Source organism: Hemitrygon akajei, chromosome 32 (genome assembly GCF_048418815.1).
Source record: "Hemitrygon akajei chromosome 32, sHemAka1.3, whole genome shotgun sequence".
Classification (NCBI taxonomy): Eukaryota; Metazoa; Chordata; class Chondrichthyes; order Myliobatiformes; family Dasyatidae; genus Hemitrygon; species Hemitrygon akajei.
Window position 1 is genome coordinate 7,911,334 of NC_133155.1, and position 16,614 is coordinate 7,927,947.

Below are 16,614 nucleotides of genomic sequence, written 5' to 3' on the forward strand. Positions count from 1 at the left end.
AGTCAGTTAATTTAACAAGTCAAATTAATTAGTAGCTCTACATTAACATCACAACACCATCCAATGATGACAAAGTGTCCTGTCCTATGTTTAGAAATGACTTTAAAGAATAAATTTGGCCTACCATCTCTGCTTGATTCACAGTGCGTGGGAATCCATCCAACAGAAATCCATTTTTGCAGGCCGGGCTGTCCAGGTTTTTGTTAATCAGTTCAACCACCATATCATCACTCACCTAAAGACAAACAATCAAAAATTAAATGGTAAATGTGCCAAATATTTACGACTTGTCATCACTATCCCCATCAGACCATTCTACTGACTAACAGATGGTTTTGTAGTATGCTTGTTCACTTTGGAAAGAAGTCTGAGGTGCAGGAAATTTGAGAGGAACGTAGCAATTGCACGTGTTCTGGCATGAACATCAACTGGCGTTACAGCAGGATGACCAACTCTCCCTGGTCTCCACCCACGAAGGCCGAGAGAGGCACAAATTCGACCGGGCATCGGTGAAAGTCATGTCGCAAGCAAACGCAGGAGAGTTCCTAGAAGTGTGGATTTCCACAAAAAAAATAAATAATTCTGTAGACAGCACGCAAACCTCGATCGTCTTGAAGAGCTGATGTGGGCAAAATTTCAGACCACAGTGTGTGAAGTTTACCACGCAACCAATCAGCGATGAGATTTCCTCCCACATCACAGCTGAGTTTTCAAAATGACGACCAATCAGCTGATTGATAAGTATATAGCGGCCAAGCATTCGGAGGACACACCACAATTAGCAGCACGTTAATGACGTCTCCTCGCATGTCGACAAAACGTTTGCAAGTAAGTTGCCAAGATTGTAGAAAAACTCTACCCAACTATAAACCACCCAAGCGACACATTTTCCGAATGATTTCCAACATGTTCTCTCTGAATTTAGAGGGGAGACAGGGCAAGGGACAATGAACTGAGAGAAAATAATTGGAATTTTGACGTCTCTCTCCTCCCACCCGAGCAAGCTCATTTATCTTCTTTTCTTTATGGTCTTCAGCTTTCTATCTCAACTTAGATTATGATCATACACACGAGAAAGTCTGCAGATGCTGGAAATCCAAAGCAACACACACAAAATGCTGGAGGCACTCAGCAGGTCGCACAGCATCTACAGAATTGAATCGACAGTTGACGTTCTGAGCCAAGACCTTCAGGACTGAGAAGAAAGGGGAAAAGGTGCCAGAATATAAAAAAGGTGGGGGAAGGGAAGGAGGCTAGCTGGAAGGTGATGGGTGAAGCAAGGTGGATGGGAAAGGTAAAGGGCAGGGGTTAGGTGAGAAGAGTACATCATTGGAGAAAAGGAAGGAGGGGTCCCGGGGGAAGTGATAGGCAGGTAAGAAGAGGAAAAAGGTCAGAGAAGGGAGTAGAAGCGCTCATGTTCTGCTCATTCTCTTAGATGGAATCAAGCCAAGTCACTTTTATTGGCATTTCGACCATAACTGCTATGTACAGTACATAGTAAAAATGAGACAATGTTTTTCAGGACCATGGTTTACATGACAGTACAAAAACTAGACTGAACTATGTAAAAAACAAAAAAAAACTACACTAGACTACAGACCTACCCAGGACTGCAAAACAGTGCAGGCAATACAATAAATAATAAACAGGACAATAGGGCAGTAAGGTGTCAGTCCAGGCTCTGGGTATTGAGGAGTATTGAGGAGTCTGATAGCTTGGGGGAAGAAACTGTTACATAGTCTGGTCGTGAGAGCCCCAATGCTTCGGTGCCTTTTCCCAGACGGCAGGAGGGAGAAGAGTTTGTACGGGGGTGCGTGGGGGCCTTCATAATGCTGTTTGCTTTGCGGATGCAGCGTGTAGTGTAAATGTCCGTAATGGCGGGAAGAGAGACCCCGATGATCTTCTCAGCTGACCTCACTATCCACTGCAGGGTCTTGCGATCTGAGATGGTCAATTTCCAAACCAGGCAGTGATGCAGCTGCTCAGGATGCTCTCAATACAACCCCTGAGGTTGAGGATGGTGGGGTGGGAGATGGACTTTCCTCAGCCTTCACATCTGGAATCTGGACAAAGTTGCTCTCCACCCTATCACAAACCTTCCCTTTGCTTCCTCTCCACATACTGCCTCCCCACCGCAACTTATATACTCTCAAGTTCACCATTGTTCAGTTCTGATTAAGAGTCTCTGACCAGCAGCAGCAACTCTGAATTTTTCTCCTCAGATGTTATTGGAGCTGCTGGTAGTTCTCAACATTTACTGCTTTCTGTTTCACTTCCAGCATCTACAGTTACTTTGCCTCTCAAAATTCTAGATGAGTTTGACAGGATAGACGAAGGAATGATGGTTGAAGTGCCTAGAACAAGGGTCACAGACTCGAAATAAGCGGTTAGACATTCAGGATGAAGAAGGGAAGAGATTTCTCCCGAGGGTATAGCAAATCTTTGGAATTCGCTCCACAAGCAAGCTGTGAAAATTCAGTCACTGTTTACACTTACAAAAAAAAGTATTATTGCTATTAAGGGAAAATCAAAAGATTAATGAAGAAACTGGTGCTGAAGTGAAGGAGATAGTGGATCAAGCACGAGGGGAAAAACAGCCTGCTTTCACAATTGATTCTAAGGGTTCAGATTTCTTCAAAGCCAGAGATTCCAACAGACAGGACTTGAGTGTATTCAATGTTTATAAGCACTTTCTGTTTCCTGAAGCAGATAAATCAAACCAGAAATTACTACCATCTAGCTATATTTTTTTAAAAAAGCTCCTCATCTCAAATCTGAATGGACAGTCTTTCTTGGCCTAGTTCCAGATCAGGAAGGAATCACTCACCACTTACTCTGTCAATTGCCCCTCATTGCCACAGTCATTCACATCAAAATAAGCACAAGGATAACAGAGCTTTAATTCAACAGTGGTTAACCTGCAGTAAATGTGGTCACGTGCAGTTTGGACAAACTACTGAAATATTGGCATATCAGAATCAGGTTTAATATCACTGGGGCACGGTGTGAAATTTGTTATGCAGCCGCAGTACATTACAATACATAATAATAAAAACAAATTACAATAAGTATACATAATAAAGAAAATTAAATTAAATAAGTAGTGCAAAAATAGAGAGGGAAAAATACTGAGGCGGCATTCACATGTTCATTGTCCATTCAGAAATTGGATGGCAGAGGGGAAGAAGCTGTTCCTGAATCGCTGAGTGTGTGCCTTCAGGCTCCTGTACCTCCTCCCCGATGGGAGCAATGAGAAGAGGGCGTGTCCTGGGTGATGGGGGTCCTTAATGATGGATGCCACTTTGTGAGGCATCCTTCAGATAACAGCTAGCCCAAATTAACCACGATAAATACCAAGAGCAAATCAATTTCTAGTTTGAGGGGCCTTGTGACACTTCGACTATTTTCTTTGGAGCAGATAAACATAAAGAGAAATAAAACAACATCTGAGTTTAATATTTAATGAATATTCAGGGAAAAAAATAATTTCTTTTGCCAAGTCACTGACTGGAGTCATTTCAAAAAAAAATCAGAGAGAGAGAGAGACTGCTTTACATGAATAGATGTCGAGGATATGGGCACTCTTTCAGATTTAACCAGCGATTATTGCCTCGTTTGATTGAAAAGTGGTTAGATATTTGTTCAGGGGAAGGTACGAGGCTAGGATACTGCAAGGTTTGGAGTTAATCTGACTTTCTCTAGCATTGCTTGCTTAGAATAATGAGCCACAAGCTTTTTTCTGATGTGTGAATTTATAGTTCACAAAAAAATGTAATACACCTACAAAGCTGAGGCTCCGGATGCTCCGGGCTTCGTGTCTGCGGACTCACTTTCGTTCTGAATGCTACTTGCTTACTTTTATTGTTTGTATGATTTGTTTGTTTTCCTCTCTGCAGATTGGGTGTCTGACTGATCTTTTTATTGTGGGTTCTTTTGGTTTCTTTGTTTTATGGTTGCCTGTAAGGACACAAATCTCAAAGCTGTATACAATATACATGCATTGATACTTTGAACTTTTGAAACCACCCTAACTTTCAGTCCTTTATCAGTAACTATAAATTCAGTCATCTATTGTCAGTCGATGGGGCCCGTTTCATACTCAGTCTCTGCAGTTAACTAGCGAGGTGACGTTCTGCTGATCAGCTGACTTTCACTAACTTGCTGATTCACACAGAACTGCAAATTTCAGATTCAGCCAGCAGTCTGCACTTAGTGAGCCAAACTTATTCAGAGTGCCAACAGGATCATTAACTTTATTACAAATACTCTCTGGATACTTCTCTAATCGCCAGCCAGTGGTCTCGAATAAAAATGCACATTTCACACTGGGCAAACTCAGATGCCAAAATCCTATTAAAATTTGTTAAGAGTAGCAAATATAGCACCAATAACTGAAGAGCATTCACGCGGTATGGTGTCAAATCTTTAAAAGGGATCCATACATTAACCAATTCAAAAAGTATCCCAAGTACTATTAGGGTGTATTAGGGAAAGGATCATGGGACGGGAGGCCTCAGGAGAAAGAGGGGGGGGGGGGGGGGGAGAGAGGGAAAAAGCACCAGAGGGAGATGGAGAACAGGCAAACAACTAAATATGTCAGGGATGGGGTAAGAAGGGGAGGAGGGGCATTAACAGAAGTTAGAGAAGTCAATGTTCATGCCATCAGGTTGGAGGCTACCCAGCCGGTATATAAGGTGTTGTTCCTCCAACCTGAGTTTGGATTCATTTTGACAATAGAAGAAGCCATGGATAGACATATCAGATTGGGAATGGGACGTGGAATTAAAATGTGTGGCCACTGGGAGATCCTGCTTTTTCTGGCGGACCGAGCGTAGGTGTTCCACGAAACGGTCTCCCAGTCTGCGTCGGGTCCCATGATCCTTTCCCTTCTCCAGCTCTGTATCACTTTTGCCAATCACCTTTCCAGCTCTTAGCTTCATCCCACCCCCTCTGGCCAACTCCTATCATTTCGCATTTCCCCCTCCACCCCCTAATTTCAAATCTCTTACTATCTTTCCTTTCGGTTAGTCCTGACGAAGGGTCTCGGCCCGAAACGTCGACATCGCTTCTCCCTATAGATGCTGCCTAGCCTGCTGTGTTCCACCAGCATTTTGTGTGATTAATGGCATAAGTATGGTTTCTCAAAAACAGAAATGTTCATGAAGAGATTCTCTTTTGTAAAAAGTTAAAAACAGCAATGGAGAGTCGATCTACAACGAGCTTAAAATGTATCTTGATGATAAAAGTATTCCAACTAGGAACAAGATCTCTTGTGCAACAGATGGAGCACAAAATATATGACAGGTTGCCATGCTGGTTTGGTGGCATTTACGAAAAAAGAAATTCTAAGTCTTCTTGCAATCCATTGTGTGATTCATTGTCAACATCTCACAGCCAAAAACCTCAGCCAGTGACTTTTTTTTTCCCCCAAGCATGACTGTCGTAATATCTGCTATCAGCAAAATTAAAGCTCATTCATTAAGCAGCAGAATATTTTGCCAGTTATGCCAAGATAAAGATGAAGAGTTTGAATGCTTGCTTCTTCACACTGAAGTGTGTTGGCTGTCAAAAGGCTGAAGCTTCAAACACTTCTTTGATCTTTTTGACACTGTGGTTGAATTTTTGCTCAAAGTCAACATGAGTTTGGGAAACAAGATTGAATTTCTCAGTGGAAATGTGGCATATCTGGCTGATCAGTATGACAAAACGAACATTTTAAATATGAAACCTCAGGGTGAGAATTTCATTTTAATCTGGGAAAAAGTGCAGAAAAATTGGATATACAGTATACAAGCAAAACTCTGGGAGGAGAATGTTCTCACAGTTTCCCTGCATGGAAAGTATGGCACTCTCTTTCACAGCTGGTGATTTGCAAGAGTACTGCTTATTCCTGCAGTCACTGAAGGAGGATTTTCAGAACTAGATCAAGGACTTTCAAAATAGTCTGGAAATTCAAGGTTGGGTAACTAATCCATTTCTTTGCAAGGTGAAAGAACAGGAAGAGAACTTGTGAGAAGAAATTATTAAAATCCAGAATGATGAAGAAGCAAAAATGCTCTTCAAAAATGTTGGCTTTTGTGGCATGTGGTAATTCCTGAAATGCAGGAAAACCTAACGTACCTCCCTCAAGTAACTACTGAGTTCAAACACACATTGACAAGAATCAGCAAGCAGGATGACCTAGTCCTCATCAAATACTAGCAGCATTCATTACATCAACAGCGACAACTCTAAAAAATGTTTCCCTTATGTATATAAGATGCCTGTTGACAACACATCTATTGACTACACCAGTTTCTGATTAAATCAGCAGTTCAGTTGGGGAACATTAAGCCCAGGATCATTTTAATCACCACATGATCACCTCAGAAGCCGTCTGCAAGCAACTATCCAATGTGGGTACCTCAGACTGCTGAAGCAAGAGCTTAAGGATATCAGTGAACTCACAGCCAGCTGATCAGCACAGGTCTTTAGTACCTAGCCAGGTACCCCATCTGGGCCGGATGCTGGAATAAATACAGTACAGGCAGTCCCTGGGTTATGAATGAGTTCCGTTCCTGAGTCTGTCTTTAAGTCAGATTTGTACGCAAGTCGGAACAAGTACATCCGGTATTATTTTGCGTCAGTTAGTCAAACATTTGTCTTAGTATATATTTTACCTTTTTATGCATATAAAACGCTTAAGAAACATATGTATTCCAACAATTAAACCACTGCGTTGCTTAGCAATAATTGTAGCTTTCATCAGGGCAGGGCCTTTCACATGCTCCATTATTCTCACTTTATCCTTTAAAATTGTTCCGATCATTGACCGACTGTAGCCTAATGCTTTTCCAATGACCGATGACACTTCACCTCTTTCCAAACACTTTATTATTTCCACTTTATTTTCAATCACAGGGTGAATCTTGCTAAGAAAAATTTAAGCCAGATACAAAGTTACACGCTCAACACAGTGTCAACGGCAACAACTTAAAATGGCAGACAGCGTCGGGATCTGACTTAAAATGGCAGACGGCGTCACGATCTGACTTAAAATGGCAGATGGCGTTCTCCTTCCTCAGTTTGTAAGTATGAGTTGTCCGTAAGTCGTACATTCATAACTCGGGGACTATCTGTACAAGAAAATAGCCCGGACTACCCCCATTTATTTGGGACACTGTGCCACTTAATTGGGACAGAAAACGGCCAGTCATGTGCTCTTGTGTGGTCATTAGACATTACACTGGACTTAGAGCGAACAGTTGTGCCAGTTGCATGTACTTGTGTTATGTCATCCCTCTGGGCGGAGGACACCGATTCAAAAAGCAGTGATTTTTGTCAACTTTGTTTCATTAACTGCGACTTTTAAAAAATTTGAGATTCTTGCCATGAAGAGATTTGACACTACCCGAAAACACTACCCTACTGGACCAAATTAAAAGCCACCTCCTAACCAGCACTCATTGTCAGCTGGCAGAGATAACAGGAGTGCTGAAATCTACAATTGCACACTAAGGCACCGGTGACCACTGTTTCCATCCAAGGGGTCAATGTGGACATGGTGGAGGATTACAAATACCTGAGGATACGAATTGACAATAAACTGGACTGGTCAAAGAACACTGAGGCTGTCTACAAGAAGGGTCAGAGCCATCTCTATTTCCTGAGGAGATTGAGGTCCTTTAACATCTGCCGGATGATGCTGAGGATGTTCTACGAGGCTGTGGTGGCCAGTCCTATCATGTTTGCTGTTGTGTGCTGGGGCAGCAGGCTGAGGGTAGCAGACACCAACAGAATCAACAAACTCATTCATAAGGCCAGTGATGTTGTGGGGGTGGAACTGGACTCTCTGACAGTGGTGTCTGAAAAGAGGATGCTGTCCAAGTTGCATGCCATCTTGGACAATTTCTCCCATCCACTCCATAATGTACTGGTTAGGCACAGGAGTACATTCAGCCAGAGACTCATTCCACCGAGATGCAACAATGAGCGTCATAGGAAGTCATTCCTGCCCGTGGTCATCAAACTTTACAACTACTTCCTCGGAGTGTCAGACACCCTGTGCCAATAGACTGGTCCTGGACTTATTTCCATGGCATAATTTACCTATTATTTAATTATCTATGGTTTTATATTGCTAGATTTCTACACTATTCTTGGTTGGTGCGACTGTAATGAAACCCAATTTCCCTCGGGATCAATAATGTATGTCTGTCTGTGTGTTTGATACGTCAGCAAGATAAACTGTGAGAAGGATGGGCAGTATGTGAGGGACAACAGGGGACATCCCAAAAACAAAAGCATGGATCCAGATGTTGAAGAGGTCCTCGGTCAATGGTTTTCTATTGTAACTGGACAAGGTAAACGTATCAGTGAACCAATGTTAAAAAACAAGCCAGAGAGCTAGCTAAGAAACTGGGTCACAAAGGTTTTAAAGCAACAGATGGTAGGTTGTCTCAATGGAAATGTAAAAACCCACATTAAATTCAAGAAAGCACACAGTGAGAAATGTACTGTTGATGCTCTAAGTGCAGAAACATGGAAATCCACAAAACTCTCCGACTTGCTTCAAAAATTTTGCACAGATGATATCTACAATGCCTTTTTTCCCTGATATCTACAGGCTTTTTCTTTAAAAATCATGCCACTGAATGCTTGACTTGCCAGCAAACACACAATACTGTCGGGTTCAAAGAAAGCCATGGATCGCATAACTGAGTTGTGTTGTTCAAATATGTCAGGAACAGATAAAAATAAATTGTTGGTTGTTGGGAAAAAATGTTAAACCTTGATGTTTTAAGGGGCTAAGAATGGATAGTTCACTAATCAAGTACCATGCCAATGTATGCTCGATGAATTCCTCTGCCAATAACCATTACGAACTAACAGTTTTGTAGTACTGTCGTAGTATTGGTACTGTTCTAATTTGTTCTGTATTTCATTTAAATACATAATTTGTTACTCAGTGGGTGCGGCGTGGAGATATGTCTCTACCAAAGGAGTTATAAGGTGCTCCTTCACTCCGCTTGCCTGCATGTCACCTTTGGGTGTAGCACCTGCACTGCCCCCCCCCCCAGTCAGGGTGACGTGAATCCATGGGAGCAGCTGGTGCATATCACAAGTCCTGGTTATGCAACCACTGACACCAGGCAGACAATCTCTGAAGAGTATTGATAATGGCTAGGGTCACCCGTCTTGAAAAGGGCAGAAAAGGGTAATGGCAAATCTCTTCTGTAGAAAAATTTGCCAAGAACAATCATAGTCATGGATAAGACCACGATTGCCCATGTCATAGGACACAGCACATAACAAATGATTGAACACAACTTTATAGTACTGTAGTAATATTGGTAGTGTTTCAATTTGTTCTGTATTTCATTTAAATAAATATTGTTACCCAGTTAAATGGTAGTTTGTTTATATACTGTACCTTTTTAACTATTTCCGTGAAACTTCAGATAATTGCAGCAACCACTTAATTGGTCCAAAATACACTGGTCCTGATGTGCCCCAATTTATCAGAATCCATTGGATTTACAAATTATATCCAGCATTTTACGTGCATACATTTCAGACTCCCGACATCTACAAAGTTTTGTTCTTCACTTTTCATTGTTAAAGTGAAAAAAATCCTGGAAATACACGAGTTAAGGCAGCGTCTACGGAGGGACAAATAGACTTACTGTTTCAGATCTATGATCTATCAGAACTAATTAAAGATCATGAATCTGAAATGTTAACTATGCTTCTCTCTCTCATGAGTACTTCATGGGCAGGATTTTCCCCATTCACCACTTCAGAACATTGCACTTACCAATTTGCCGGCATCTAGCGTTTTCTTTAACTTTTGTCCCAGTTCTGATCCACTCGCCACCATGGCTCGCAACATGTCACCTGTTGATAAGTGACAGACACTGTAGTGCTCAGCAAGCTTATGAGCCTAATGAAAAAAAAAATTTCAAGAGGTTTTTAATTTCTTCAGTTAGCAATTATTTTTATTAAAACCAATTGTCTTACTACAAGCTGAAATTACTCACGCAAAACAATCACATCAGAACATTAAACATGAAATGTTTCATCACAAGTAAATATTGAAATTGCATTGAATCACCTGCTGTTCCCTCTGATCTTAGGGGTATAAAAATATGATACACATTTGGGTTTGTGAGCCTCGACTGGGAGTGTCTCCAGAATGATTTCTGCTTGTTGTGCTGAATAAAGACTTCTATATCACCAGCTTCAATGTCTCTCCGGTGACTTCAATCAGTCACAACATTTTGGGGATACTACATGTCAGAATCAGGTTTATCATCACTCACATTGTGTCATGAAATTAGTTTTTTGTGGCAATACATAAAATTACTGCAGTACCTTACAAAAGACTTTGGCACATACATTTAGCAAGGGAGCCCAAGACTTTTGCATAGTACTGTAGCGTTTATGTATTGCACTGTACTGCTGCCATGAAAAACTAATTTCATGACATAATGTGAGTGATGATAACCCTGATTCTGATATGGGTCTTTATTGTGGACTGAGAGTGGGAAGGGTGTAAAGAGAGGGTGCTTCTTGCATTCTTGATATGTGCTTAAGACTTTTCACAGCACTGTATCTCATCTTTTATCAACCTCGTCACTGACAGTGCCAAGATTTGCAGGGAAGTCCAAATGGGAATGCAGAAAATGAATCTTTAAGTGACACGTTGCACTTCATAGTGTTGTATGCTTGAAGCATGCTGTCAACTAGCTCCACGTGGTCCATACAAAACTGGTTCAATTCATCAATATTTCTGGGATATCTTGCATGAACCTTTTCAGGTCATGCCACAGCATCGCCAATTGGGTTAAGGTCTGGAGTCCAGCTTGGCCATTCCAAAACATGAATTTTCTTCTTTTTAAACCATTCTGTTGATTTTCTCTAGTGTTTTAGATCATTGTCTTGTTGCACCATCCAACTTCTATTAAGCTTCAGGTGATGGACCGCTACCCTGACATTCTCCTGTAAAATGCCTTGGTACAATTTTAACTTCATTATTACCCCCCCCCCCCCCCCCCACCAATGACTGCAAGCTGTCCAGGCCCTGAGGCAGCAAAGCAGCCCCAAACCATGATGCTCCTTCCACCGTGCTTCATAGCTGGGATGAGGTTTTTATGTTGGTCTGCAGTACCCCCTTTCCTCTGAACTTAGCAATGTGCATTTCTGCCAAAAAGTTCAACTTCCATCTCATCTGTCCACAGGACATTGTCCCAGAAGTGTTGTAGAACATCCAGGTGTTCTTTTGCAAACTTGAGACGTGCAACAATGTTTGTTTTCGAGAGCAGTAGTTTCCATTGTGGTGTCCTTCCATGAACACCAACCTTGTTCAGTGTTTTTTTAAAAATAGTGGACACATGAATGGAGACTTTAGCAAGTTGCAGAAATTTCTACAGGTCTTTTGCAGTTACCTTTGGGTTCTTTTGACCTCTTTCAGCATCGCATGTTGTGCTCTTGGTGTGATCTTTGCAGGACACCCACTCCTAGGAAGAGTTGCAACAGTCCTGAAATTCCTCCATTTGGAGACAATTTCTCTTTCTGTGGACCGATGAACACCAGGTCTTTAGAAATGCTTTTGTTCCCTTTTCCAGCTTCATGCATCTCTACAATTCTTCTTCTAAAGTCCTCTGAAAGTTGTTTTCATAAAGGCATGGTGCATATAAAGAGATCTTCTTAAAAGAGCAGGCTCCGTCAGTAACCTGACTATGCGTCTTTTTTTATCGGGCAGGACACCTCTGCAACTCACTCTTCCAGTCTCATCTGATTGATTGGAAGACCTGACTCTAAATAGGTTTTGTAGAAGGCATTACCCCAGAGGTTCACATACTTTTTTGAACCTAGACTGTTTGTTTAAATGGTGAACTCGGTATTGACAAGAAGTTGTGCAATTGCTTGTGTTATTAGCTTAGGCAGATTGTGTTTTGTCTATTATTGTGACTTAGATGAACCAGACCACATTTTATGAGTAATTAATGCAGAAAAGCAGGTAATTCCAAATGGCTGACAAACGTTTTCTTGCAACTGTATATTAAAATAGTTAGCTTAAATAAGTAGTGCAAAAAAAAAGGGAAAAAAATAGTGAGGTAGTGTTCATGGGTTCAATGTCCATTCAAAAATTAGATTGCAGAAGCTGTTCCTAAATTGTTGAGCATGTGCCTTCCTGATCACAGCAATGAGAAGAGGGCAGGTTTTGGGTGGTGGAGGTCCTTAATGATGGACGCCACTTTCCTGAGGCATTGCTCCTTGAAGTTGACCTGGATACCACGGAGGCTAGTGCGCATGATGGAGCTGACTAATTTTACAGCTCTCTCCAGCTTTCTTCGGTCTTGTGCAGTGACCTGCACTCCCCCACCCCCACCCCCCAGCCCATACCAGACGGTGATGCAGCCAGTTAGAATGCTCTCCATGGTACATCTGTAGAGTTGCGAGTGTTTTCGGTAACAGACTCAAACCCCTAATGAAATATAGCTGCTGTACATTTAAGGCTAGGCTGGAATGGGTGGCTCAGTGTGGGCTCGCGAGCACAGGGCATGACAGAATTGTGCAAGTTCAGATATGACCAGAAGTTACACCAAAGATTGTGAAAAGTAGCAGATGGAAAGCTAGCTCATGGAATATCAGATTGGAGATAAAAGCATCACGATTGAGGCAGTTTAGCAGCAGTCAGTACGAAGCCACTACTACTGAGGCAGAAGCCCGATACAAGCTATGACTTATACATGTTACACATTTTCACTGAACTCGTTTGAGAATGCAAAGCAAGGTGCAGGAAGCATTCATAAAATCCACTCTCTCAAAGCCTTCCCTTCTTTAAAAGAAATTTAGAGTTTCGTCACATTGGAGAGTTGTAGCCATGGTTTCACTGGCCCTGGAACATCCGGACACTGGGGAGCTGCAGCCATGGTGAAGCAAAGTAGAGGAGGCAGCTCTAAAAATACAAGCCATCACCTTTCGGGCAGCCACAATCCTTACCCTCGGACACATATAAACAACTTATTTCCCACAAATACAATTTAAGGCTAATACAAATTATAAATAAAAAGAATCCTAAAGAATAATCGATAAAAATGAGAAAATGCTGAGATGCAGAAAGTCATAAGTAACACACACAAAATTCTGGAGGAACTCAGCAGGTCAGGCAGGATCTATGGAAATGAATAAATAGTCAATATTTCAGGCCGACACCCTTCTTCAGGACTGGAGATTCTCACACCAGGTTAGATATTTGTTTTAAAGATAAAACAGAATATTATTTCCCCCCATTCAATAAATTAGTAACCCACACCCAAAAATTTTAGACGCGATTCTATAGTTCAAAAGCCTAACTGACATTGTGCAGCACCTAAACATCCCGAACTATTTTTTTGGAAGTCGTTGGAAGGTTTTGAAGGTCAAAGTGTCTTTACATGAAAATAGAATCCAATCTGCCAATGGACTTAATTAAGTAACCAAACACGACTTAGGTCGTAAATGTACTCATACTTTAGTGGGGTAAATGCACACCAGTTTAACAGAAAGAAGCCTTCTACCCGAACCTTAGCATCCTACAAAATCAAACTTTGGAAAGAAAGGGGAACATGGGTCGGCAGACAGTCGGGCCAAATCTGCACCTACCTGCGTGCCTTTCCCTGCTCCGGGAGGGCCCAGAAGAATAGCCCTGATTCCCCGCTGAACACAGCTCACTTTTGGCTCCTCTTTAGCCGCCGGGCTCATGTTTAACGCCGAGATGCTCCCCCTTTAGTCACCTAACTAACTACAGACGTCCGCTCGGCCGCTTCCTCCAGCGCCGACTCCGACTAGCCACACGGCCGCGACCGGGACATTAACACGCCCCGCGGGTCTGCACATGCTCTGCCGATTGGTTAAATGCTCCGTCAATCCCGCGGCCTTACAACAGAAAGGAAATTGCGTTTAAAGTGAGCGCCTGCGGTGCCCACACAGATCTTTGCCACATGACACCCAACTTTACTGCCTGGGCTTTACGCAGATGTTGCTATCGCGTTAAACATCCAGGGGTCTTGGAGACGTAGAAAGGTACAGCGCCGAAACAGGCCGTTCTGCCCATCTAGTCCGGGCCGAGCCATTTCTAAACTGCCTACTCCCCGGGACCACAGCCGTCCTCCATACCCCTACCGTCCATGTACCTGACCAAACTTCTCTTAAACTTTGAAATCCGGCTCCAATGCACCACTTGTGCTGGCAGCTCATTCCACACTCTCACCACCCTCTGAGTGAAGAAGTTTCCCCTCATGTTCCTCTTTCACCCTTAACCCATGACCTCTAGTTGCAGTCCCACCCAACCTCAGTGGAAAAAGCCTGCTTGCATTTATCCTGTTTATACCCTTCATAATTTTGTATACCTGTATCAAACCTCCTCTCAATCGTCTACATTCCAAGGAATAAAGTCCTCACCTATTCAATCTTTCCTTATAACTCAGGTCCTCCAGATCTGGAAACATCCGTGTAAATTTTCTCTGTATTCTTTCTTTGATATTTATATCTTCCCTGTAGGTGGGTGACCAAACTGCACAGAATACTTAAAATTAGGTTTCACCCATGTCTTATACAACTTCAACATAACAACTTATACAACTTCTCCTGTACCCAATACTTTGATTTATGAAGGCCAATGTGCCACAAGCTTTCTTTACGACCCTCTCAACCTGTGATGCCATTTTCAATGGATTAGGGAACTGTATTCCCAGATCCCTTTGTTCTACCACACTCCTCAGTGTCCCACCATTCACTGTGTGAGACCTACCCCGATTGGTCCTACCGAAGTGTAATACCTCGCACTGGTCTGCTTTAAATTCCATCTGACATCTTTCCAGCTGGTCCAGATCGCACTACAAGCCATGATAGTCTTCCTTGCTGTCCACTGCAGTGCAGCAATTAACTTTGTTATTTGCGTGTATTTGTTCAATGTTGGGCTTTGCTTATCTTTTGGTTTTCCAGGAATTAAGAACTAATTTGGCCAAGCATTCTGGGAGAAATGGCCAAGGGGCTTTCATAAAGATTCTTTGAATTGTTTATCAGTTCTTAAAGTATTGGAGCTGGGTGGAGAGAACTTATTTTAATGGTGAGGTTGTTGGAAGTGAGGAAATTGCTCATCCAGAGAAGGTACCTTTCGGAGAGTGCAGGCTTCTTCACAGAGAGAGGAGATTCTGCAGATGCTGGAAATCCAGAACAACACACACAAAATGCTAGAGCAACTCAGCAGGTCAGCTAGCATCGATGGAAATGAACATAGAATCGGTGTTTCGAGCCATTACAGAATCACTTGTGTTAATGACCAATTACAGATGTCTTGTATTTCGTGAGTATTTAGATGTTAAATCCTCTTTGATAATTAAGTCAAAAACACCCAATTTAATTTTATTTACAATTATGCACTCTAAGGAATCCCATTAATAATAATGCAAGATTTTATGTCACACCTCCATTTTATCTTGTTTGGTCTTCTGGTATTGGTGTGTTGTGTGTTTCCTCTATCTCCATGTCCCAAGTGTCTTCCCTGGTAATGCTCCCCAACTCTTCCTTCCTGCACTACATCGATGACTGCATTGGCGCTGCTTCATGCACCCATGATGAGCTGGTCAATTTCATCAATTTTTCCTCCAACTTCCACCCTGCCCTTAACTTCACTAGGTCCGTTTCAGGCACCTCTCTTCCTTTTCTCAATCTCTCTGTCTCCATCTCTGGATATGAACTGTTTACTGACTTACCAATTCCCATGGTTATCTCATCTGTACCTCTTCCCACCCTGCCTCCTGTAAATATATTATCCCCTTTCCTCACTTCCTTTGTCTCAATCACATCCGATCCCAGGATGAAGCTTTCTTTTCCAGGACATCATAGAGATTCTCCTCCTCCTACCAATGATGCCGCTCACACCTGCATCTTCTCCATTTCGCAGACATCTGCGCACACCCCATCTTCCTGCCACCGTAACAGGATTAGAGTTCCTCTTGCCCTGTGCTACCATCCCATGAGCCTCTCCATCATTCTCCGCAACTTCCGCCATTTTCAATGGGATCCTACTACCAAGCACATCTTTACCTCCCTCCCCCCACTCTCTGCTTTCCTCAGGGATTGCTCCCTCTGTGACTCCCTTATTTACTCATCCCTCCCCACCAGTCTCCCTCCTGGCACTTATGTCTGCAAGTGGCCAAAGTGCGACACCTGTCCATTCACCCCAAACAGTCTGTCCAGGTAGGGCAGCCGTTCACCTGTGAATCTGTTGGTGTTATCTATTGTATCCTGTGCTTCCGATGTGGCCTCCCCTACACTGGTGGGACCTGATGTAGATTAGGGGACTGCTCGATCGAGCATCCCCACTCCATCCGCCAAAAGCAGGATTTCCTGGTGATGAACAATTTTAATTCCTATCCCCATTCCCGTTTCAATATTTCAGTCCAAGGCCTCCTGTTGTACCATGATGGGACCACACTCAAGGTGGAGGAGTGACACATCATATTCTGTCTAACCTGATGGCATAAATATCGATTTCTCCTTCTGGTAATTCTTCCCTAATCTCTTCTTCCCACCTGCCTATCACCTCCCCTGGTGCCCCTTCTTCCCTTTCTCCTATAGTCCACT

General features: G+C 42.6%; 1 protein-coding gene across 2 annotated transcripts in view; it reads right to left on the bottom strand.

Moving 5' to 3' along the window:
- The window catches only part of ak2 (adenylate kinase 2), a 29,100-nt gene extending 15,262 nt beyond the window's left edge, over positions 1–13,838 (bottom strand). The window contains exons 1-3 of one of the 2 annotated variants that reach the window (XM_073034265.1): positions 13,630–13,834; positions 9,797–9,922; positions 125–235 (exon numbers count right to left, since the gene is read on the bottom strand). In XM_073034265.1, the coding sequence (XP_072890366.1) occupies positions 125–235; positions 9,797–9,922; positions 13,630–13,728 (336 nt within the window). In that variant the 5' untranslated portion in view covers positions 13,729–13,834. Of the gene's footprint in view, positions 1–124; positions 236–9,796; positions 9,923–13,629 lie in introns of both variants that reach the window. The other variant, XM_073034264.1, reaches the window with a different exon arrangement.
- Between the last annotated feature and the right edge of the window lie 2,776 nt (positions 13,839–16,614).